The following is a 23,452-nucleotide window of genomic DNA, read 5'->3' on the forward strand; positions in this document are numbered from 1 at the left end:
GAATCTGCAGCTGACTTAAAAGAAGCCACAGAGGCTGAGTGATTCTTTCTTCATAGGAGGTGCTCACTGAGTACCTGGTTCAGAACGGGCACCGTGCTGGCCCTAGGTGTGGAGGGGAAGACACCCCGCCCCAGCCCTGGGGACTGGCAGGCGTGTAGTCAAGTGGCCGGAGAGCGGTCAGCCGCTGCAGACCGGTGACATCAGGGCTCTGCTAGGGGCTGCCCAGGGGTTGTAGACCACACAGCAGACACATCTCTGACGTGGGGGGACTGGGAACAGGGAGGTGGCCCATGAGGACCGTCATCTAATCTAAACCGGGCGCTGATAGAGCAGTGAATGTTAGTCAGAGAAGGGAGAGGAAGGGGGTTTCAGGGACAGAGGATGCAGCGTGTGTAGAATTTTGGAGCTTGGCTGCTGCAGCCCTGAGAAATAGCTCATGTGGGGCTGGAGTGAAGCATGTGGGCAGGGTTGTGGTCTCAGGGCGACTGGAGGACTCAGCAGGGGCTGTGCCTCGCAGGGTCCTGGGAGCTGCTCGTGAGCTTGGTCTTGGCCAGAGGGCTGTGGGGGGAACTGGAGTATTTGATACTGGGGCACTGTGAGCGCTGACGTCCCTTCAGAGGATCCTCGTAGGAGCAGCAAAGGGGATAGCCTGAACAGCGTATAGGGAGAGGAGGCTGGCTGGGCACTTGGGGGTGACCCCAGGAGAAGCTGGGGCCCAGCTGAGGCAGAGGCTGTGTGGGTGACAGTTCACACCCAGTGTTTTATTCTCTGGAAGGCGGCATCTGGATGTTGACTGAGGCCTGCCGGCCTTGGTGGTGGGAGGTGGGGAGGGGGCGGTGGTGGCTGGAGTGGCATCCTCAGAAAGATGGTGGGACCTGATTAATTTGGAGTTTGTGCTGCTCAGACAGAACTGGGCCTTGGGCCAGTATGATTTGTATTTTCTGTAAAGGAGAGGTTTATATGCTCCAAGATGGCAAGGGCCTTACTTGGTGTTTCAATGAAGTGACCCTTCTCTGGGTTTCTCTGACTGTTTTCTACTTGTAAATTAATGATTATGAAGAAATTTTACCTGTTCAGAGCAGGCCATGTCCACTTAAGAGAATATAGTGAGTCATAATTGAAACTTAAATTTACTTAGAATTAGATGATGTGTAGTTGATAACAGTGGTTCAAAACATCTCTCACTGGTTCACTGGTTGCACAGACAGCTCTGTGGTGTAAGTATTATCTTTTTTTTAATAGACAGGGTCACTAAATCTTAGAGAATGGGAGCCTGACCTTTAAAGAGAGATGTGCCTGCAACTCATGTTTTCACATTTCAATGCATTTTTTTCTAAGCCACTCTTCATCCGTACCGTAAGACTAATAAAATTGCATGCATTGAAAATATTTCATAATTATTGTTCCCAAGGGCAATTGGTCTCCCTTCATTTGGGCCTGCTTGGTATGATTCAAATGCACAAGAGCCACATAACTGAAATTTTAAGCATATCATTATTTCTATAAGCCTGTTTCTCTCAATGTTTTTGAGACATCTCAATATTATAAACCTCTGGAGATGGACACAAAAGTGAACATTTTAATTTATTGAGTCATTCTTTGTGCCTGATAATATCCCTGATAATACTGCCACATTATTGCGAATTGTTGTCACCCATCCTCCAAGGTAGGTGCAGCGGTCTTGTTTTGTGCATCAGGGGGCTGCAACTCAGAAGCTGAGGGGCTTGGGCCAGGCCAGCTGGTGGGTGAGCGAGTGAGGCAGGATCTGAGCGTATGTCTGCTTCACAGCCTGTCCTGTTCATAGTGTTTTTATTGTCTTTGAATCCATAATCCTTCTGTTTCTCTCCTGTTTGGACATTTGGAAGCCGCTCCTGGCTAGCTCAGGTGTTTTGATCATTTTGCTATTGAGGTCAAGGGAATGGGTGGCTTTGAGTCTGGGAAGACACCCCTTGTCTTGGTCAGAGTACAGATGCAGCACCATAGATCTGTTGTATCCCCGGAAAAGAAAGTCAGGTGTAGGGCACCCTTCCTGGAACAGGTCTCAGACTCAGCTTTTCTCTCTGAGCAGTCGCTCCTCCAGAACCCAGCTTGGATGGACAGACAAGGACAAGCAGAAGCTGTGAGGAAGGGGGACTTCTTTGTGGTGGTTATAATCCCTTAATCACCTGGATGGGCCATGACAGTGCTATTCATTTTACATCCCAGGACCATAAACTCATGTCCTTCTCAGGTTTTAGACCCCTTGAAGCTATTTTGGAGCTGCAAGGTGAAATAATTTCTTTGCAGAAATGTAGAAGGTCTTTTATTCTTGTTCTCTGATGTCATCTCAGGGCTTTCATTGAATTTCACCCTTTGGACCAGTGTCACAGCAAATTAGTCATTTAAAATTCTCAAAGATAATTATGCCTGTATATTTGGATTTAATCACGATTTTGCTAGCTGTTCTACAGTAATGACACGGATCACCAGAGGGCCCTCAGATTTTCCCACACTTTACTTATTCCACCAAGAACCTAACGTTCTTTTCATGAACTTAGTGAACGAGGGAGGGGACTTTTTAAAGGGAGTGATGGTCGGTAACTTAAAGGAAAATGTCTGCCTATGACCTTTCTAATGTTATAATTTGAAATTTTGATGCAATTGTCAAAAATGTTTACATTCCTTCCTATTGTTTGATGTGATTCTTTTTTTTTTTTTTCTCATTCATAATGCTTTCGTACTCAGGAAGTTGAGGTAGGTTTTTGACTTTTCCACTGTGTATTAGACATAGCATCAAAATAGTTGCCAAATAAAATGTAAATATCACTCTCAATCCTAAATCTCAGTGGTAAATATTTGTTTTAGTTCAGTGGACCAGCACCACACACATTTATTTTTCATGGGTATATCCAGGGGACACAATTTATCAAATGCATATAAACAGTCCATTTGCTGCTTTATCTTTTCTCATTAGTTACAGTACAAGTATGATTGTCAGTTATTATCTGTGTTTTACTGGTGGGTTATTTATTGAAAGAGCAGAGCAACTGACATTGTTATTTTCTAAATCACTTTGTCTGAGGCCTGCAGGACTTTATACCAAATGTCAGACCAATTTATCAAAGAATTACTCTGTTCAGGAAGCAAGTGATTTAGAGTGTCTGTATAAACATACACCCACCTGTCCTTATGTGCACATCAGGAACAGTTATGCGCATTTCACAGGAATATGGAGATGTTAAAACTGAATCACCTTACTTCAGTTGACTCCAGTAGAGCCAGGACTTACTGTGTACTGTTGAGTGTTGCCCTGGGGGAATGTGCAGGTAAGATCCAGACCTGCTCAGAATTAGCCTGGCCCAGGTGTGTGGGTGTGATTTGTATCCACGAAGATGTGTTATTGGTCCAGCTCGCAGTCCCTAGTGTACAGGGTTCTCATGAGTGGGATCTGTAGAGTGACGGGGCAGGGGGCCTCGAGTCACTGCCCAAGCTGGGCTGGGTGGTTGAATGCTTCATGCAGAAGGATTCCTACTGGGGTTCTTCACCAGGGTGGGAAGGACAGGCCTGATGAGGAGGAGACTGACAGCACAGTGCTTACCCAGAGATGTTACTGGAAATAGCTTAGAGGTGAGGGGGTTTATGAGAAGCCAACTTCTTTCTCAATAGGTGGAATGTTTTGTATTTCCCAATAGCATCATGAGTAGGGATTTCTACTGCACACAAATTAAAATTACAGGCAAGTTTCACTTATGTAATGTCATTTGGGGCTTCCCTGGTGGCTCAGTTGGTAAAGAATCTGCCTGCAATGCTGGAGACCTGGGCTAGATCCCTGGGTCAGGAAGATCCCCTGGAGAAGGGAATGGCTACCCACTCCAGTATTCTTGCCTGGAGAATTCCACAGATAAAGGAGCCTGGCGGGCTACAGTCCACGGGGTCACAAAGAGCTGGACACGCATGAGTGACTAACACTTTCAGTACAATGTCACCTGGAAGTCTCACATTTCCAATGATTTCTATGATCGCTTCAGAGACACTTTCCCCACCTGCCAGCCAGCCCTCCTTCTTATTCTCCCCAGTCAAGTAGTATAAAAAGATACTTTTTTGCACTGAATCCTTTGGAGAGCAGTTTGCCTATAGCCCCTTAACTGACATCTTTGTAAAAGTATGGGGTTCAATAAAGTGGGATTAACCTCCTTCTAGGATCTATAAACCTGACTGTAGTCCACTTTGCCCTGCAGGGCAGTGCTTTTCTCTTTTGTTTTTATCTACAGGGGGTCTTCAGATGACCTCAAAGAGGCTGCCTGCTCTCGCTTAGCCTTACTTCCCTCTGTACATGTGTACATGTCTCCATGGCTCACTCCTGGTCGAGACAAATGAGGCACCCACTTATTTTCTAGGCTGGTAATTTGTATTATCTCAGGTAATCTTCAGATGAAACTACAGTGTTCAAACAACTTAGCTAAAATATGTATAAAAGAGAAATGATCTGTCCCATGAGAGCTGAGTATATTTGATCTGTGGTAGCTAAAGCTGTAAAGTATATCATACATGCCATCATCATCTTCGTAAGTGGGAGTAAAGCAGTTGGATTGCAGAAGTGGTTTCCATTTGATTATGCCACTCTCTTCCTCAGAGTTGCTTTAACATTCTTTGGAGCTGACATAAGCACCTCTGGAAAGGCAAACCCCTCGGGAATATCTGAACTAAATTGCATCAGCCATTTGGGGGCGGTGGGACAATGGAAGAAAAATTCAGTTTCCCGGTCACAGTTGGCTAAAATGAGAGACTTTCCAATCGGTTATGATGTCTATGATAAAGAGACTTAATCACTAAAATTATGGCAGGATATTTTTTGCATCATTTCCTGGTAGGGAGGCTTAAACGTTTTCTTAGAAGATGCCTCATACAGCAGAATGTTATTTGGCGTGTGTGTGTGTGTGTGTATATATATATATATATATGTTATTAACATATACTGATACGTATTATATCCTTGAGTGTGCTAAATCTCTTCAGTTGTGTCTGACTCTCTGCAACTCTATAGACTGTATCATGCCAGACTGCTCTGTCCATGGGATTCTCCAGGCAGGAATACTGGAGTGGGTTGCTATTTCCTCCTCCAGGGGATCTTTTCAATCCAGGGATCGAACCAACATCTTTTACATCTCCTGCATTGGCAGGCAGAGCTCTTTACTACTTGTGCCACCTGGGAATTAATATCTATTATATATGATAATATAAAATATATGTTACATATATATATATTTTAAAGAGATTTCATTTTCCATGAATGCTTATTGAAACAGGATATCTCTAAAGTAGTTGAAAACCTAGAGTTGAATTTCTTTGTACCAGCTACTGGGTGCCAATAATTTCTTAGGCTCCAGTATTAGGTTTGTGGGATATTGAATGTTAATAAAATGAATATGATTTTATCTCTGTTGATCAGTTGTGGAGGATTTTTGAAAATAATTGGGGCCATGGTCATTCATGGCTCTTCCTCCATAGTCAGCACCACTCCTTTCTTCATTTTTCTAGATGCTATCATTTGTTGCTTTCTTGCTGGGATTTGTATGCCAACTTGTGATTTTTTTTTTCTTTTTACTGTGTCTGTATGCTCCCCTGCAATGTTTCATGATTTTGGACATGAGTCAGCAGGCTCAAATTTGAGACTTTTCAAATTTACAGGATCTTCTGGGTTGTAACAGTCCCTAAAGATTTGGGTGATTTTCATTTTTTTTTTAAATTTATTATTATTATTTAAATTAATTAATTAATTTTTTATTTTACTTTACAATTCTGTATTGGTTTTGCCATACATTTTTGAAGTGGTTTCATGAAGTGGAATCAGGTCTTCCTCATATGGTGAGAATTTAGAAGGAGGCTTTTCTCTCCCCTGTCCAGCAGAGGTCTGACTTAATTCTCCTGTGCAGGGTAGTGCATAAAATACACATATATGGTAACACTGCCACCCTTCACTCTTCAGCTTGTAGAATGCCCTATTAGGAGTTAATGAATTTAATAAATGACTGTATCCAGGTATGTATCTTTCTATTTAGATTGTCTGTTTTAAAAATTAACTGATGCTGAGGTCCTTCCAAGTCATTTTTAAAGGCTTTATCACTAGATGATAAAATTACTAGTTAAGAGGCCAACTCAGATGGATACAGCTCTCCTGGCAAGTGTGTGAGATTGAGTCCATCCACCATGCCTTCCACCACAGTCTGAGTTTGAACAGGCCACATCTTTATTGGGTCAGAAGGAAGGTCAGAGGCAAGGGCTCCTGAGGCCCTAGACTTTTGTGCTCTGTGGGCCAAATTCTGGGGGCCACGCAGCAGGAACACATTTGGTTACAGGGCAGTACTGGGGTGATGTTGGGGCTGTCACACTGTTTCCCATGTTGGGATTTGTCACTGTGAGAAAACAGGCGCTGGGTGTTGTCAACAACACAGCAAGTCCTGGGTCTGTTTAAGGATAACCTAAATATATATGTTACATTTACAAAATTCAGACAGAAAATAAGATAAAGGAAAAGCTGGGCTGATGCCCCTGGTCTTAGGCCCTGGAGAAATGACCATCCAGCTGTCCTTTGTCCCTTGGGCATACAGACTGTTAAGTGAGGCTCCAGGCTGAGGTGAAGCCCTAGAAAGGCATTCTTTTTGACTTTTTCATGTGGATTTAGATGCTCTTTCACCAACGTTCCCCTAGCAGAAGAGTGTATTGATCAGTACAGCCCCAGGGGCTTGGACGGGTCATGTCTGCAGACCTGGCTGGTACAGAGTGGAAGGCTGATCCATGAGCTCTGGCCTTGTATGTCTGGATCTCGCTATGGCCATGCCTAGTAGGGACTCCCCTCCCCTGTGCTCATCGACCAACCCCCAAGTGGGCTCTGGTGCCTGTCTCTCAGCTAGAGCCAAAGGGGTCACAACCAAAGTTGTCTGCACTGCTGGCTCATTGGGGTCTGGCAGGAAGTCATTCTCCTTCCCCACTTGGCCTTGCTGGGCGAGAGGCTGTTAGAGAGACTCGTTCTGCATAATGAGCTTTAACTCAAGGTGTACTTTCACATTTGGGGCAGCAGTTAGGCAGTATTATTACATGTGTGATGAGTTTTAAATATTCTCATGCAGATAGCCACTTGTAGGAAATGGCACCCCCCTCCAGTGTTCTTGCCTGGAGAATCCCAGGGATGGGGGAGCCTGGTGGGCTGCTGTCTATGGGGTCGCACAGAGTCAGACACGACTGAAGCGACTTAGTAGTAGCAGAAGTTTCATCTTGAAATCTCTGACTTTCCCCAAGAAACATGCAAAAATGGCAATTACAGTTAGCTTGGAAAAGTGACAAGGTCCAGTAGAATGCTTCACATTCCATCCAAGTTACAGCATATGTTGAAATTGTTAGGAAATATTCAGTTCCTGAGACTGGCTCAAACCTTACTTGGACATCAAAGAGAATGTGACATGTGAAGTTAAAGCAGAGGAACTTGTCTTTGGCTTCAGTCCTTCCCTGTCGGACTCACAGCCTAAGCTTCCAAGGATTTCCATGTATTAAAGCAGCATGTTCAAGTAGAAAATAGTTCACATGACCTCAGACTGCAAACAGATGATGCCATCCTTATCAGAGGGCACTTATGGACCACAGCTGGAAGGATGGAGGTTTTGTTATTTTTTTCTCCAATAGTGAGGATGAGTTCATCTTATATTGTCTCTTTTCTTTCCCTTGTCAACAGCAGAATGTCTGCTGCTGCTGCTAAGTCGCTTCAGTCGTGTCTGACTCTGTGCGACCCTAGAGACGGCAGCCCACCAGGCTCCCCGTCCCTGGGATTCTCCAGGCAAGAACACTGGAGTGGGTTGCCATTTCCTTCTCCAATGCATGAAAGTGAAAAGTCAAAGTGAAGTCGCTTAGTCATGTCTGACTCTTAGCGACCCCATGGATTGCAGCCGAGGAGGCTCCTCTGTCCATGGGATTTTCCAGGCAAGAGTACTGGAGTGGGGTGCCATTGCCTTCTCCACAGAATGTCTAAGTCACTTGCTTATGTTCACTTGCTAAGAGTAGATTGGCCATCCATCCTGAGAAATCAGGTGGTAAATTTCCCACTGATCATCCAGCCCTTAGCTGAGAACCATTAACTTTGGCTGCCGAGTTCAAACCACATAATTCAAGAGATGAGGATTGTATTTAAAATAATAAATGGAGAGAGATGTGACAGAGGGATTCTTTTAAACTTTCTCAGTGCTATTTCATGGTGTAAACCTCAGAGATTTCCTAACCAGCTGGGTTGAGAAGGCCAGTTATGGCATAAAATTAAAGCCAGAGCAAATTGGACCAATTCCTTGGAGTTAAACATGATTTAATGCTGAATCCCCAGGATCCAGAGGAAACTGTTCATGTTTATTCATGCCCTGGAAAATGGAATCACTGCCCAAGAAGCAATGTTCTGATTTTACTCTAAATCCAGTTTCCTAAAATCTATTTAAGGGCTTAGGTGAACTCAACAAGGATCTAATAAAGCCAGGTAATTGAATGACACAGAGACCAATAAAATGCAAAGAGATGGTGTGGGAGATAAATGGTCACAGGAGAGAGCATGGACCATAGTTGAAACTAATTGTGTGCTTTGGTGTAAATGAGCTTTTCTAGAAGAGAAATCCAGACCTCATTTTGGACAGCTTTCTGGAACTGCAGCGTGCAGAGTGCCAGCCAAAAACATGTCCCACAAATCGTTTGAGTATACTCAGGAGGAAATTAACTGAATGGGGGCACATGCCCTAAAATTGATGCGGGGATGTTGTCCATGGCCAGGGCCCCTGCATGCTGCAGACAGTTGAGTGGAGCTGACAGAGGGGCTGTGCTCATCTGCAGTGGAGTGGGTGGTGAAGGCTGACAGAGAAGAGAAACTGTGGATAGTGAAGGTTTGGAGAGGAAGGGTTATTAGAAGCGAGGAAGAGGTTAACAGGATGATGGAGCCGTGAGTGACCTAGACCCTTACAATTTCAACGTGATCAACTGTCTAGCCTTGGAGCATAAATTGAGACAAGCTACCTGCAAGAAAGACACAGTTATGAATCAACCAGACTGGCCAGCCTTTGTTTTTTATCTACACAACCAGAACAAATGGTATTAAGGTGAATATATGCCAGTGGTTAATTCTCACATTTGAATGACCCTCTGCTTTTAGATTCGAGAAGTGCTAGAAAGCTGGAACTGTGCACCAAAGTTACGTGTCTCCATGTAGGAGAAATGTTGACAGTTGAATTATCAGCGGTTACAAACACAGAGGCTTAATCCCAAGTGAGAACAGCTAGGCATCACCTGCGGTATAATTGATAGCAAATACATCTTTGCACTTAGAAGGTGTCTCGGTTTATCTGTCAAACCAGGAAGAGCAGTGCTGTTTCCATACTAGGCTGAAATGTATTAACTCTTCCTAGTGTATAATCCATACAGTTTGAAAGACAAGAATTTGGAAAGTCAATTGATACTTTTTTAAAATTTTACTTTACAATACTATATTGGTTTTGCCTTTTGATTGCACATGAATGCCTTAGAAAAAATTTTGAACCCTTAGCATTTTCCTTTGTGTTTTGGGAGGTGGTTGGGAGAAAGGCAGGTTTTTATGCAGTTATATGAGAAACTTCCTGAAGTCTGACTTTTGTTTTCTATTTTTTTTCCTTATATAGGATGATTATTTCAGAAACTGGAATCCCAACAAGCCTTTTGACCAAGGTAAAGGATGCACTATTTCTTGTATAGTTCCTGGAAAAATGCGATCTCGTTTTTCCTTCTTTGCCTGCTAACTTCCTCTTCTCACAAAGGCCAGCTAACTGTCTTATTTTACCAAGTTTGGGGGACTAAATAGATTGGGGTGATAGAAATTATTTTATCAAGTTGGTTACTTGCCTGAGATTGTCTATGATTTAAATAATGTTTTTATTGAATTGACCACTATAATCATTGGCTGGTTCTGTTAGAAAACAAACACACAAGCATTTTACTATTTTGTTTCTTTATCAGACTAACCTAGTGGATTGTTGGGCTGAATCCAGTGATTTCATTCATGGAACTGACTGTGCCTAGAGACACTGTCCAATTCACATGAGCCACAAAAATGAAACTTTTTGTCTAGAAATAGGCCAATCTCAGGAGGCTTTCAAGGGCATTGATATTTCCTTTGTTTAAATAACTTCTTCATGGTTTCTAAGTAGAAGCTTGTTTCACAGGCAGTTCACTGACCACTTGGGTTTTAGCCCTCAGACGGCTCTTTCCACTCACCCTACAAGCACAAAGCCAGGCTCCTGAGGGCCATTGTAAATCACCACCTCTGTCCTCCTGGGAGTTATTTAAGATGCAGCGAAGGCCTGCTGTGAATCACATCCCTGTTCCTATTGTTCCATTTGTGGCTGCCCTTAGCACAGACCTTGCTGCTGAAATGGTGTTAAGTACGTATATGCAATTAATGCTGCAACTCAGAGGGAACATGTTACCTACCAGGTCTCAAAGATTCACACTTCTGAGAATCAGCTTCATTTCTGTAGCTTGAGTATTTGATGTGATCACAGTGGTCAACTTGACACAAAGACGTCAAGGAAGGCATTGATGTGTGACATGATAGAAGGTGCCCCTTGCTGCCCTCTCCTTTGTCACTTTAATAGGTCACTCCATCTGGACTCCGGTTGTCTTGTAAGCAAAATTGGCATTAAAATGTCCACAGAGACATTTAGTGTATTACACCCTCAAGTAGTGCAACACTTTGTTCTTTCATACATACATGCATGCATTCATTCATTCATTCTCAAATGTTCATTGACCTCGCACTGTGTGCGCAACACAAAGCCGAGTCTTGGGGATAAAACAGAAAATCTATGGTCTGTTTATTTCTGGCTCCTCCTCCAGGAGGAGCTCACAGTGAGGAGTGGGGAAATAGCTCAGTCGGCAATTGCAGTGGGATATGTTAAAGGCTGTGATGCAGGTGTGTGGGGGGGTCTATAGGTGGGAGATTAGTGGGCATGCACATGTGTGTTGTGGACAGGTGACAGGGAAGGCTTTCTTCGGAGGCCCTGTCTGGGCTGTACCATCTCAGTGAACTCCACCGTCTTAGTGGACTTCAAGGGCCTCACACATCAACAGTTTAAAAAATTAAACAAAAAATTTTAACTGAAGTATATTTGACTTAAAATATTGTGTTAGTTTCAGGTATACAGCAAAGTGGTTGAATTATACTTAGATATGAATATTTTTTCTGGTTCTTTTCCATTATAGGTTGTTATAAGGTTTAAATATAGTCTCCTGTGCTATACAGTAAATCCTTGTTTATTTGTTTTACATATAGTGACTTGTATCTGTTAATGTCATATTCCTAATTTATCTGTCCTCCATCCTTTCCCCTTTGGTACTCATGTCTGTTTTCCATGTCTGTGAGTCTGTTTCTGCTTTGTAAATATGTTCATTTGTATTATTTTTTAGCTTCCAGATATAAGTGGTATCGTATAATCTTGTCTTTTCAGTAGGATAATCTCTAGGTCCATCCATGCTGCTGCAGATGGTGTTATTTCCTTCTTTTTATGGCTGAGTAGTATTCCACTGTGTATGCATACCATATCTTCTTCATTCATCTATCTATGGACACTTAGGTTGCTTCTACGTCTTGGCTATTGTAAACAGTGCTGTATGAACATTGGGGTGCTTGTCTATTTTTAAGTGTTTCATTTTTTCCCCATATTTATGCCCAGAAGTGAGATTGCTGAATCATATGACAAATTTTTGTTTTTTGAGGGAATTCCATAATGCTCTCCATAGTGGCTGTACCAGTTTACATTGTTACATTCCTGCCAATGATGTAGGAGGGTTCCCTTTTCTCCACACCCTCTCCAGCATTTGCTGTTCATAGACTTTTGATGATGGCCATTCTGACTGGTGTGAGGCGGTACCTCATTGTGCTTTTGATTTGCATTTCTCTGATACTCATCAGTGATGAGTGTCTTTTCACATTCCTCTTGTGTATGTGTGTTTGTCACTCAGTCACGTCTAACCGTTTGTGAATCTATGTACTGTAGCCCGTACATTCCCCTTGGCCTTCTTAAAGTCTTTGGAGAATTGACAACTTTTATAGTGACTGAATCATCACAATAAAGCATCAGAAGGTATTTGTAATTTAGACGTTTTCCATCAAAAATGGTCAAAATTTCTTAAAAGGCTACACCTTCATGTTGGAAGAACACTCAGATATAGAACAACCTGTTCCCTGTGTAGACCTGGTAAATGAGCCTTTCTGCAAACACTCATAATAGGATTTTGCTTATGGAGCTACACAAGTGATGGAGACCGGGAACTGGTTCTTTCCAGCCCAGAAAAAGACTTAGGTTCTAGTTCTGTAAGGATCAAATGTTAATAAATGTCAGATTTACTCTCCCTCAAGGCCTGCAAACAGATATTAAAACTTTACCAAAGAAGGAAAAGGCATTTTAATTTTTACTAGTACACATTGGGATAGGTTACACACATATTTACATATATTTGTCACCTGATATCTATAAATGATATATCTACATATATGATACAAGTGATAGCTTCCTTTGAACATACTGTTTAAATCTGTTTAACCAAAAAGCCCAGACAAGGATTTTTCTCTCTAAAGAAAGTTGGCTGCTCTATGCAGCATCTTCCTGCCATGGCTCCCTCTTTTTCCAGCTCTGCAGGTTTGAAAACTGGATCTGCTGAGATAAATCCTCACAGAAAACCTCATGACTTTTTGGGCATAACTGAGGACCTTTGCTGAGAAGCCCCACTTTGTAGCTCAGGTGTAGCTGCTATTGGCTATTTATATCCTGAGCTGGGGTGGAGTAGGGTGGGGTGGGCGGTGGGCGGTGGCAGGACTGAGAATAGCCTTCACTTAAAGTATCAGCCCCAGCAGATGTCATCAATTACACTGAGCGCCACTCAATAAGAATGGGAGGTTACTGTATCAGTGCTGACACGGGCTGGCAAAATATAAACCATAGGCATGGAAGGGGTTGAACACTTCATCTTCCGGAAAATAGGAGGCCTGCCGAACTCCAGTGGAGATCATCAGCTGCAGAGAAAAGTCTTTTCCCTCCTACACTGAAAGAGCATCCAACGTGGTTCAGGCAGTTTTGTGGTTGGGAGGACTTTCGGTTCATGGGAATGGAATTGCTGGAAGGCATTTTAGAGGGCCTGATGACAAGGATGCTGTGGGACGGAGGTAGAAGAGGCTTCACGATGGAGGTGGGTGTGGATTGGGCTTGAAATACAGGCAGAGAAAAGGGGAAGGAAGGCCGTGCATAGGAGATTCTGGTAGGGTATAGCCAGATGGGTGGACTCAAGGCAGGTTGTAAAGGACATTTCATACTGATGCTCTCCCTGCTCTCCCTGATGCTTTTAGACTTTGTTTTCTTGGCATTGGGGAGCCATAGAAAGTTTTGGAGCAGAGGAGTAATAGCACAAGGGCTTTACTTTGGAGCAGGGGTCCCCAGTCTCCGGGCCATGGTCCAGTACCTCCTGTCAGATAAGTGGCAGCAGTAGATTAGAAATAAAGTTCACAATAAACGTAATGTGCTTGTGGTTGTTGCTGTTCAGTCGCTCAGTTGTGTCCGACTCTGTGACCCCATGAACTGTAGCATGCCGGGCTCCCCTGTTCTTCAGCATCTCCTTAAGTTTGCTCTTGATGTGCTTGAATCATCCCCAAACCATCCCCCTCCCTGGTCCGTGGAAAAATTGTCTTCCAGGAAACTTGTCCTTGGTGCCAAAAGGGTTGGGGACCACTGTTTTAGAGACTGTATGTAGTTGCGTGGCTCAACAGCAGTGATTTGGAACCTAAAGACCCACCTCTAAATGATGCCCCTCACACAGGACTCTAGGTAACTTCTCCATTGCCTTGGATCCCTAGGCTTTGGTCACTGGTGGTCAGACTTAACCATTCAGCTCTGTAGGTTGACCTCGGAGAGACCCTGAAGCTCCCATCTCAAGTATTGGTGTGAATAGTGAGGATGCAGATAATACTCAAGAAATAGTTAACTTCCCTGTAATTGCTCTCCCTCCTGATGGATATTAACAGAACTTTGAACAACAGGGCTTCATAGAGCAGGCACTTACCACATAACAACTCCAAGGTAGTTCGAAGAAAAGTGCCTTGCCTGGAGGACTTCTGCAAGACTGAATATATCTTCCGCATGTTATCTTTAAGAGAATCAGTAATGCTTCTGTCAGGGGAGTATAATAGCCATCACCTTCAGGCTTTTCTGAGAATTCTTTCTGAGATTTGGGTAAAGTAGTCTATCCTTTTTTGATTGTTAATGACTTAATGCCAAATCTCCTCACAGAAGGGCCAGAGAGGAGTTCAGAATTGAAGGCAATGATTATTAACTCAGGTGAGAATTTTCCCATGTGCGGTCCACAAAGATAGAGGCCCTGCTGGGAGGTGGGAGGGGGCAGCTGGCGGTGGCAAATAGCCTCTTGCCTTCTGTGCACAGGAGGAGTAGGGGCCCTTGGGTGGACCTCTGCAGGAGGCTGGCCGAGCCTGGAGGGCTCTGGGGAGATTCCAGAGCTCGGGGTGGCCTCTGCCGCTGTTGCCTTTTGGCACGTTCCCTCCACCAGCCCCCAGCAAACCTGCACACACACAGTGGGTGTGGAGCAGACGTGAGGTTTATGCTTCTGAAAGTGACATCTGGTCCAGCAAGATGGCTTCCCCGCAAAAACAGTCCCTGTGCCAATCCGCTGGGGACACACATATGCTCTATTTGTCTCTTGGAGAGTTGCAGTGCTTGTTAGCAATTTAAAAGCTCTGAGAAGTCTTTTAGCAAAGAAGCCCATTTATCTTACCGTTTGCTAAATTTGCCTTTGACCACATGTTTTTGCTATTATTTTTTTCACCCCACATCTATCATGTATCCAGCAAAAGTAGTCTGTTCCGTGGCATATACTTCGGTAAGTGCAGTATGGGGTCCTGGGGTTTTCAGTCAGATCCTCCAAGTTCAGCACTTGACTCTGCCAGTTGTTAGCTGTGTGATTCTAGGCAAGTTGCTTAACCTCTCTGATCCTAAGACTTTCCCATCTGGAAATGGCAACAATGAGAGCACTGAGAGGACTGAATGAGTTAATGTGTCTGGCAGATAGTGAGTGTTCCATGAGTGTTGTTTTAGTCAGTAATGGATCTTTTCCATTCCTCCCTCCTCCTGTTCGGCTGCCTCTCCCTGTTGCTTCTCTCCCTTCCCACTCAGGTTCTCTTTCTTTCACCTTGTATTCCTTTTGGGAAGCCTTCACAATTGTAATGCTAACTGGAGCTCCTGGGCTAGATTAGAGCCAACCTGTCTTACTCTAGGCAATTGCAGCATCACACCCCACATCCTCATTATCAGGGCTGAAAAGGTTCAGACTCTTCATGTTCATTCATTCATTCAACAGTTACAATTGCTGATGTTTAGGGACCACACTAAGGAAGGTCCCTCTTGGGACACTCAGAATTACAAGTCATTAGTCATCCATCCAAGCTCTTATACTGGCACAGAGTGTGTCTGTACTGGGGTTGATGGGGCAAGGTGAAAGCAGGAACAAGTGGGCTGGTTGGGGTGTGAAAGTGAAAAGAGTTGGTCTAGAAAACTGAGAAATCCATACAATGTCAGTCTCAAGCGTTTACATAAGTTACATAGGTCTATTTTCGTTGAGGTGACAGTTTACTACCGCTTGGCCTCATTCAGTGTCTGTGGACCATGGGTCAGGGCACCCCCAGTCTTAGCTGACTGGCATCCCCTTGAGTGTGACGCTGAAGGTGCTGTCACAAAGATGCTCTTTTCCTGTGGAGTCAGGTGGCTAATGGGGAAGGTTATCCAAAGGGCCTGGAGGGGAAAGAAAGAAATAATAAGTTGGACCACAATACTGTGGTACAAAAATAAAAGGTATTGCTTTGAGGGAGGGGATGAAATGAATAAGAAGAGAAGTGATTGCTAACAAGAAGTTGCAGAACTTCTAGACCAGTCCTTTTTAAAAAAGAAAATTGGAGCTTATTTATAATGCTTTTCCCAAACAAGATTGTTGTAGTGGTGGTACGGGGGGATTGAGAAGGTAATTTATGTGTATAATCAATACATCACTTTAATATAAAATTCTGATTACCTGAAGATGTCCTCAAGTGTTGTAATGCAGATGAATCAAGGTTTCATCCTATAAACATAGTCTACTCAGGAAAGAACCCACTGACTTATTTGGGTAGGAATTTCTACTTGATGAGACAAACCATTTTAGGGAAAATGACTGAAGGAGATTTATCATGGGAGATTTTTTGAGACAAGTGGGTTCTTTTAATGTGGAATAGGGAAATGTTTTAGGTAAAGTGTGCAGGTGTTGGTTTAAAGGATAATGTTTTTCCTTCTGGAGTGAATCCTGATCATTGTTCCTCCAGAGCATCCTGGCTGTGACTAAATCTCAGATGATTCTGGTGATTTTCAGAGCAGAATATGAACTTGTAGAAATTGATCTCCAGATAAAAATAAAGCTTCGATAGGCAGGGGCCCCTTTCACTCATGCTGTTCACTTCAATAGAATAAAAGAAGAAAAACCTTGCCCTTTGACTTCCAGTCTATTATACCAAGATCCTGACAAGCTCAAATCCTCGCCAAAGGATCCTGTACTGTTTTCAGGAAAAAATTCTAAAACTCGAAAGGATAGAGGCCTTCCCATGTTTCAGTTGTGTTTCTGGAACCAGAGGCCCATGAACTATCACAGCAACGTGTTTTGTCAGAGTTTGAAAGGATGCCTGGGGGAGGCAAGGTTGCTTATTTCTAAACTTTTTCTTTAGGAGAATTTTTTTCCCTCTAGATTAATCTGAAGTTGTACCTGATAGGTTCAATAGAAATCTTAAATCTCCATAGCTTTCCTCTTGATGGGGAATTTAACCTCACTCCAAAAGGAGTTTCTGACTTGCATTCACAGGGCCTTGGGAATTTTTCAGGGTTTAAGGATCTTTTCATCCTATCTGATCCCTTGATTCTCAGAGGCAGCTGGTCTGGTTTGTGGGAAACATCCTCATAGTTTTTTCCAGGTTCCCTCATGTTTGGTCTGCTTGATTCCTCCCTCTCACCTTTGCCTTCGCATGTAATTTAAGAATCATTATTTCCCCTTTATAGGAATAGATACTCTTGCTCAAAATAACCACTTTCTGCCCTAGACATTCACCTCGCAGTCCAGCCACATCAGCCTCTCATCTCTGGCCATCTCTTCTTCACTTTCTTGATTACAACGATACAGTAGTTAGTATTTTTAAAAATTTAGAGTATTGATTTTTAAATTTTCTGAGTCAGTTCTGCCAGAGAAGAAGGCAAGCCCTGTTAATTCAAATATTGGTTCACTCCTGCTGTAACTCAGCCTATCTGCTTTGAAGTTAGATCAAGTTGAAAGTTTAATCTTTCATCTCTGGCTGCCTTTGCCTGTTTGCTTATTTTAAGGAAATAAAACATCAGATGCAAGATTGAAATCGCCCTGGGGCCCCTTCTTGGTCCCTCTTTCCCATTTTCTTTTCTCTGAAGGTGACCATTTCATTTACATGCATTTCTCTCCACATTCTTATGCTTTCATGTCATATGTGCATATCTATAAACACTGTTCTTTATTGTGCAACAGAGATGTATGTTTTCTTCTCTAACATGTTTATTTCACTGAAAATTGTTTTTAAGGGTCTTTGTTTGTTGATATAGTTAATGTCTTTATAGTGGGATGTTCCATTGTACGAACAATGTACTAGCAAAAACAGTGCCCAGTTGTTGAGGTAACTGGTGATAGAAGTAAAATCCGATGCTGTCAAGAACAATATTGCATAGGAACCTGGAATGTTAGGTCTAGGAATCAAAGTAAGTTGAAAGTGGTTGAACAGCAGATGGCAAGAGTGAGCATTGACATTTTAGGAATCAGTGAACTAAACTGGACTGGAATGGGTGAATTTAACTCAGATGACCATTATATCTACTACTGTGGGCAAGAATCCCTTAGAAGAAATGGAGTAACCCCTCATAGTCAACAAAAGAGTCCAAAATGCAGTTCTTGGGTGCAATCTCAAAAACGACAGAATGATCTCTGTTCCTTTCCAAGGCAAACCATTCAGTATCACAGTAATCCAAGTCTATTCCCCAACCAGTAATGCTGAAGAAGCTGAAGTTGAATGTTCTATGAAGACCTACAAGACCTTCTAGAGCTAACACCCCAAAAAGACATTCTTTTCATTATACGGTACTAGAATACAAAAGTAGGAAGTCAAGAGATACCTGGAGTAACAGGCAAGTTTGGCCTTGGAGTACAGAATGAAGAAGGGCAAAGGCTAACAGTTTTGCCAAGAGAAGGCTCTGGTCATAGCAAACACCCTCTTCCAACAACACAAGAGAAGACTCTATGCATGGACATCACCAGATGGTCAATACCAAATTCAGATTGATTATATTCTTTGCAGCCAAAGATGGAGAAGCTCTATACTGTCAGCAAAAACCAGACTGGGAGCTGACTGTGGCTCAGATCATGAACTCCTTATTGCCAAATTCAGACTGAAATTGAAGAAAGTAGGGAAAACCACTATACCATTCAGGTATGACCTAAATCAAATCCCTTGTGATTATACAGTGGAAGTGAGAAATAGATGCAGGGGATTAGATCTGATAGAGTGCCTGAAGAACTATGGATGGAGGTTTGTGACATTGTATAGGAGGCAGTGATCAAGACCATCCCCAAGAAAAAGAAATGCAAAAAGGCAAAATGGTTGTCTGAGGAGGCCTTACAAATAGCTGAGAAAAGAAAAGAAGTGAAAGGCAAAGGAGAAAAGGAAAGATATACCTGCTTGAATGCAGAGTTCCAAAGAATAGCAAGGAAAGATAAGAAAGCCTTTTTAAGTGAACATTGCAAAGAAATAGACGAAAGCAATAGAAGGTGAAAGGCTAGAGATCTCTTCAAGAAAATTAAAGATACCAATGAAACGTTTCATGCAAAGATGGCACAATAGGGGACAGAAACAGTATGGACCTGACAGAAGCAGAAGATATTGAGAAGAGGTGGCAGGAATACACAGAAGAACTGTACAAAAAAGATCTTCATGACCCGGATAACCACCATGGTGTGATCACCCCCCTAGAACTAGACCTCCTGGAATGCGAAGTCAAGTGGGCCTTAGGAATTATCACTATGAACAAAGCTAGTGGAGGTGATAGAATTCCAGTTGAGGTATTTCAGATCCTAAAAGATGATGCTGTGAAAGTGCTGCACTCAATATGCCAGCAAATTTGGAAAACTCAGCAGTGGCCACAGGACTGGAAAAGGCCAGTTTTCATTCCAATCCCAAGGAAAGGCAGTGCCAAACAACATTCAAACTACTGCACAATTGCACTCATCTCACATGCTAGTAAAGTGATGCTCAAAATTCTCCAAGCCAGGTTGCAACAGTATGTGAATTGTGAACTTTCAGATGTTCAAGCTGGATTTAGAAAAGGCAGAGGAACCAGAGATCAAATTGCCAACACCCATTGGATCATCGAAAAAGCAAGAGAGAGAGAGTTCTGGAAAAACATCTACTTCTGCTTTAGTGACTACACTAAAGCCTTTGACTGTGTGGAAAACAACAAAGTGTGGAAAATTCTTAAGGAGATGGGAATACCAGACGACCTGACCTGCCTCCAAAGAAGTTTGTATGCAGGTCAAGAAGCAACAGTTAGAACTGGACATGGAACAACAGACTGGTTCCAAATCTGGAAAGGAGTATGGCAAGGCTGTATATTGTTACCCTGCTTATTTAACTTACATGCAGAGTTCTTCATGAGAAATTCTGTGCTGGATGGAGCATAAGCTGGAATCAAGACTGCTGGGAGAAATATCACTAACCTCAGATACAAAGTTGATACCACCCTTATGGCAGAAAGCAAAGAACTAAAGAGCCTCTTGCTGAAAGTGAAAGAGGAGAGTGAAAAAGTTGGCTTAAAACTCAACATTCAGAAAACTAAGATCATGACATCCAGTCCCATCACATCATGGCAAATAAATGGGGAAACAATGGAAAGAGTGAGAGATTTTATTTTCTTGGGCTCCAAAATCAGTTCAGATGGTGACTGCAGCCATGGAATTAAAAGATGCTTGCTCCCTGGAAGAAAAGCTATGACCAACCTAAATAGCACATTAAAAAGCAGAGAAATTACTTTGATGACAAAGGTCCATCTAGTTAAAGCTATGGTTTTTCCAGTAGTCATGTATGGATGTGAGAGTTGGACTCTAAAGAATTGTTGCTTTTGAACTGTGGTGTTGGAGAAGACTCTTGAGAGTCCCTTGGACTGCAAGGAGACCAAAGCAGTCAATCCTAAAGGAAATCAGTCCTGAATATTCATTGGGAGGACTGAAGCCTAAACTCTAGTACCTTGGCTACCTGTTGTGAAGAACTGACTCACTGGAAAAGACTCTGATGCTGGGAAAGATTGAAGGGAGGAGGAGAAGGGGACAACAGAGGATGAGATGGTTGGATGGCATCACTGACTTGATGGACATGAGTTTGAGCAAGCTCTGGGAGTTTGTGATGGACAGGCAAGCCTGGTGTGCTGCAGTCCATGGGGTCACAAAGAGTTGAACATGGCTGAGTGAACAAACTGAACTGATTTTAGTCTCTTACTTTAATTTATCCACTTATTCCCCTATTGGTGGGCTTCTATGTTGTCTCGTTAGTTTTGCTGTTGTGGGCTGCTTTTTCTTAGCATTTCTTTAAAACAAAAATTCATTTATAATTGAGTGTGTTGGGTCTTCATTGCTGTGCAGGCTTTTCTCTAGTTGTGGCAAGCAGGGGCTACTATTTCCTTGGGGTGTGGGGGCTTCTCACTGCAGTGGCTTCTCTTGTTTAGAGCACAGGCTCTAGGCACGTGGCTTCAGTAGCTGTGGTTCCTGGGCTCTAGAGCTCAAGCTCAGTAGTTGTGGTGCATGGGCTTAGTTGCTCTGTGGCATGTGGGATCTTCCCAGACCAGGGATCAAACTCATGTCTCCTGCATTGGCAGACAGATTCTTTACCATGGAGCCATCAGGGAAGCCCTCTCTTAGCATTTCTAACTCATATTGACCTATTAATCCATCCAGGCCTTTAGCCTGGAAAGGTGGTTTTCCCTGGAGGGAGACCTAGGTGGACAGGACTCTGCCGCTCTTAAAATGTGCAACTTAATCAAATCACGTGGCGTTTCTTGACTTTTCTTTGCCTACCTCTGAAATAAAAGGGGCAGACCAGGTGGCCCTTGAGGTCTTTACCTTCTGATAGCCAAGCTATCATGGTTTCTGGCCACATGTTAATAGAATCTGTATATGTTTTCCTCAAAAGGAAGGAAAAATGAAAAATTTGAAGCCCAGTGCTCTTATTTCAAAGGTTACAGTTTAATCAATGAGATATGAATATCACTTCAATAAAACCAATGGACTTAAATGGGCCTTCTAACCATCAGGGATGGGGAGGGGAGGCTCAGAATGAAAAGCAAAAAGGGCTAAAGTAGAAGGCACTTTGTCTTCTCACAGAGTCCAGTGGGCATTGCAAGGGTTGGAGGAAATAAAAAGAGTTTAAAAGTCTTGAGTTCAAATCTCAACTTCCCTGTGAACTGAGACATCCGCTGCAGAAATTTGGCTTATCTAGGCTGGTGATATCTGTCGGTGGGCATTTGTGAAGACTGAGTGAGATCCAGTGGTCAAGAATCCTCCTGCCATTGCAGGAGACCCAAGTTTGATACCTGATTCAGAAAGATCCCACATGCCACAGAGCAGCTGAGCCTGTGTACCGCAACTACTGAGCCTGCGCTCTAGAGCCCAGGAGTCACAACTACGGAGCCCACAAGCCACAACTCCTGAAGCCCGAGCACCCTAGAGCCCATGCTCCACAACAGGAGAAGCCCCCTCAGTGAGAAACCCGGGCACTGCAAGTAGAGTAACCCCCACTTGCCGCAATTTGAGAAAGCCTGTGTGCAGCAACAAAGACTCAGTGTAGTCCCAAATAAATACCAAAAAAAAAAAAGATTGTGTGAGCTCATGTTGGCTGAGAGCCAGGGAGTTGGATCTGGCCGTGGCCTTAGTGGTAAAGAACCCACTTGCCAATGCAGAAGACATGAGAGACGTGGATTTGATCCCTGGGTCAGGAAGATCCCCTGGAGGAGGGCATGGCAACCCACTCCAGTATTCTTTCCTGGAGAATCCCATGGACAGATGAGCCTGGCGGGCTACAGTCCATAGGGTCGCAAAGAGTCAGACATGACTGAAGTGACTTAGCACAGCATAGGGAGTTGGCCTGTGGCGTGTGCCCAGGAAAGCTCAGTTTCTTCTCAGCTCAGCCCTGCCAGGGACCCCCAGTGGCTCTATCTTCGCCTGGGGAGGTGGCCACAGTGTGGGTTTAAGCATCTGGCTTCCTCTGGCTCCTATAGGAGCCACCAGCACCCTGTGCTTTCAGACCAAGGAGCAAAGTCATTCTGGGTTGTGTTATACCCTTTGGATGGAATCATAGGGAATCATGAAGACTGGTAAAATTTCCCTTGCAATTATGGGTCACCGTCACTTTCTATTACTGTATTTAAGAGATTCTTACAGCATGAACAGATCCATTTAAAAGACATGTTTATTACTTTTCCCCCAACTCATGAAACGTAGTGTTAGTTTTATTAAAAAAAAAAACAAAAATGAAACCAAAGCCCAAACCTTCCTGTTATTCCATCTGCTAGAACAACAGCCCCTGAATTAATTATGTAGTATCTGTTGAGTCTTAATAAAACAGCCTTGGTTTGGGCAAATTCTCAATAGGGGGAAAAATGTCAGTTGAATTTCAAAAATTGATCCATAATGCTGTTGAAATTGTCCTCACCAGAGACTGTAGAGGGGGTTTGCGCATTTTCACAGCAGGCGGATAGCTGCTTGGAGAAGCATCGCCAGAATCACCTGTGTCCCCATAGTTCTTCTGCCCTAGATGGAGAGTTTTCTTTTGTTAAGGTCTTCTTAACATTATGTATTATGGAGCAGTTCACTGCTGGAGGCCTGTCAAATGTTCATGCTGCCCTGATAACCATGTATGATGAAAAGCAGTGTGATGTACTGGGAAGACCCTGGGCTTTGCAGTCTCAAAGGCTGAGTTCAACTCCAGCTCTTTCCTCGAGTATCTGTGTATACCTAGGCAACCATTTCGCTTCTCTGGGCCTCAGTTTCCTTATCTGTAAAATAGTGACTTTTGTTCACACCTGTGACACAAGGGGTCTGTAAAGCTCCAGATGTAGTGCCTGATCCAGTCTCCCTGTCATGTACAGGATGAAGGGAGTGAGGCTTTGGTGAAAGGAGGAGGACTGATGTTTTGTTCTGGATTCTCAGTTCCAAAGCTTCCTAGGAGTTTTGCTGTGCCTGCACCTGCCTTTCTATGTGGGAGCTAATTGATCCGTGAATTGTGCAGTTACCCTCTTACTGATCACCTGGTAGGTGCTGAGTTGGTTCTGAGCAGGGACAT

At 43.3% G+C, this 23,452-nt stretch overlaps 1 protein-coding gene across 2 annotated transcripts in view; it reads left to right on the forward strand.

Moving 5' to 3' along the window:
* The window catches only part of SPOCK1 (SPARC (osteonectin), cwcv and kazal like domains proteoglycan 1), a 588,532-nt gene that overhangs the window by 237,026 nt on the left and 328,054 nt on the right, over window positions 1-23,452 (forward strand). The window contains exons 2-3 of one of the 2 annotated variants that reach the window (XM_040240033.1): window positions 2,725-2,733; window positions 9,657-9,702. In XM_040240033.1, coding sequence (XP_040095967.1) covers window positions 2,725-2,733; window positions 9,657-9,702 — 55 coding nt within the window. The remainder of the gene's footprint in view (window positions 1-2,724; window positions 2,734-9,656; window positions 9,703-23,452) is intronic. The other variant, XM_040240034.1, reaches the window with a different exon arrangement.

Source organism: Oryx dammah, unplaced genomic scaffold, assembly GCF_014754425.2.
Source record: "Oryx dammah isolate SB20612 unplaced genomic scaffold, SCBI_Odam_1.1 HiC_scaffold_5, whole genome shotgun sequence".
NCBI classification, from domain to species: domain Eukaryota; kingdom Metazoa; phylum Chordata; class Mammalia; order Artiodactyla; family Bovidae; genus Oryx; species Oryx dammah.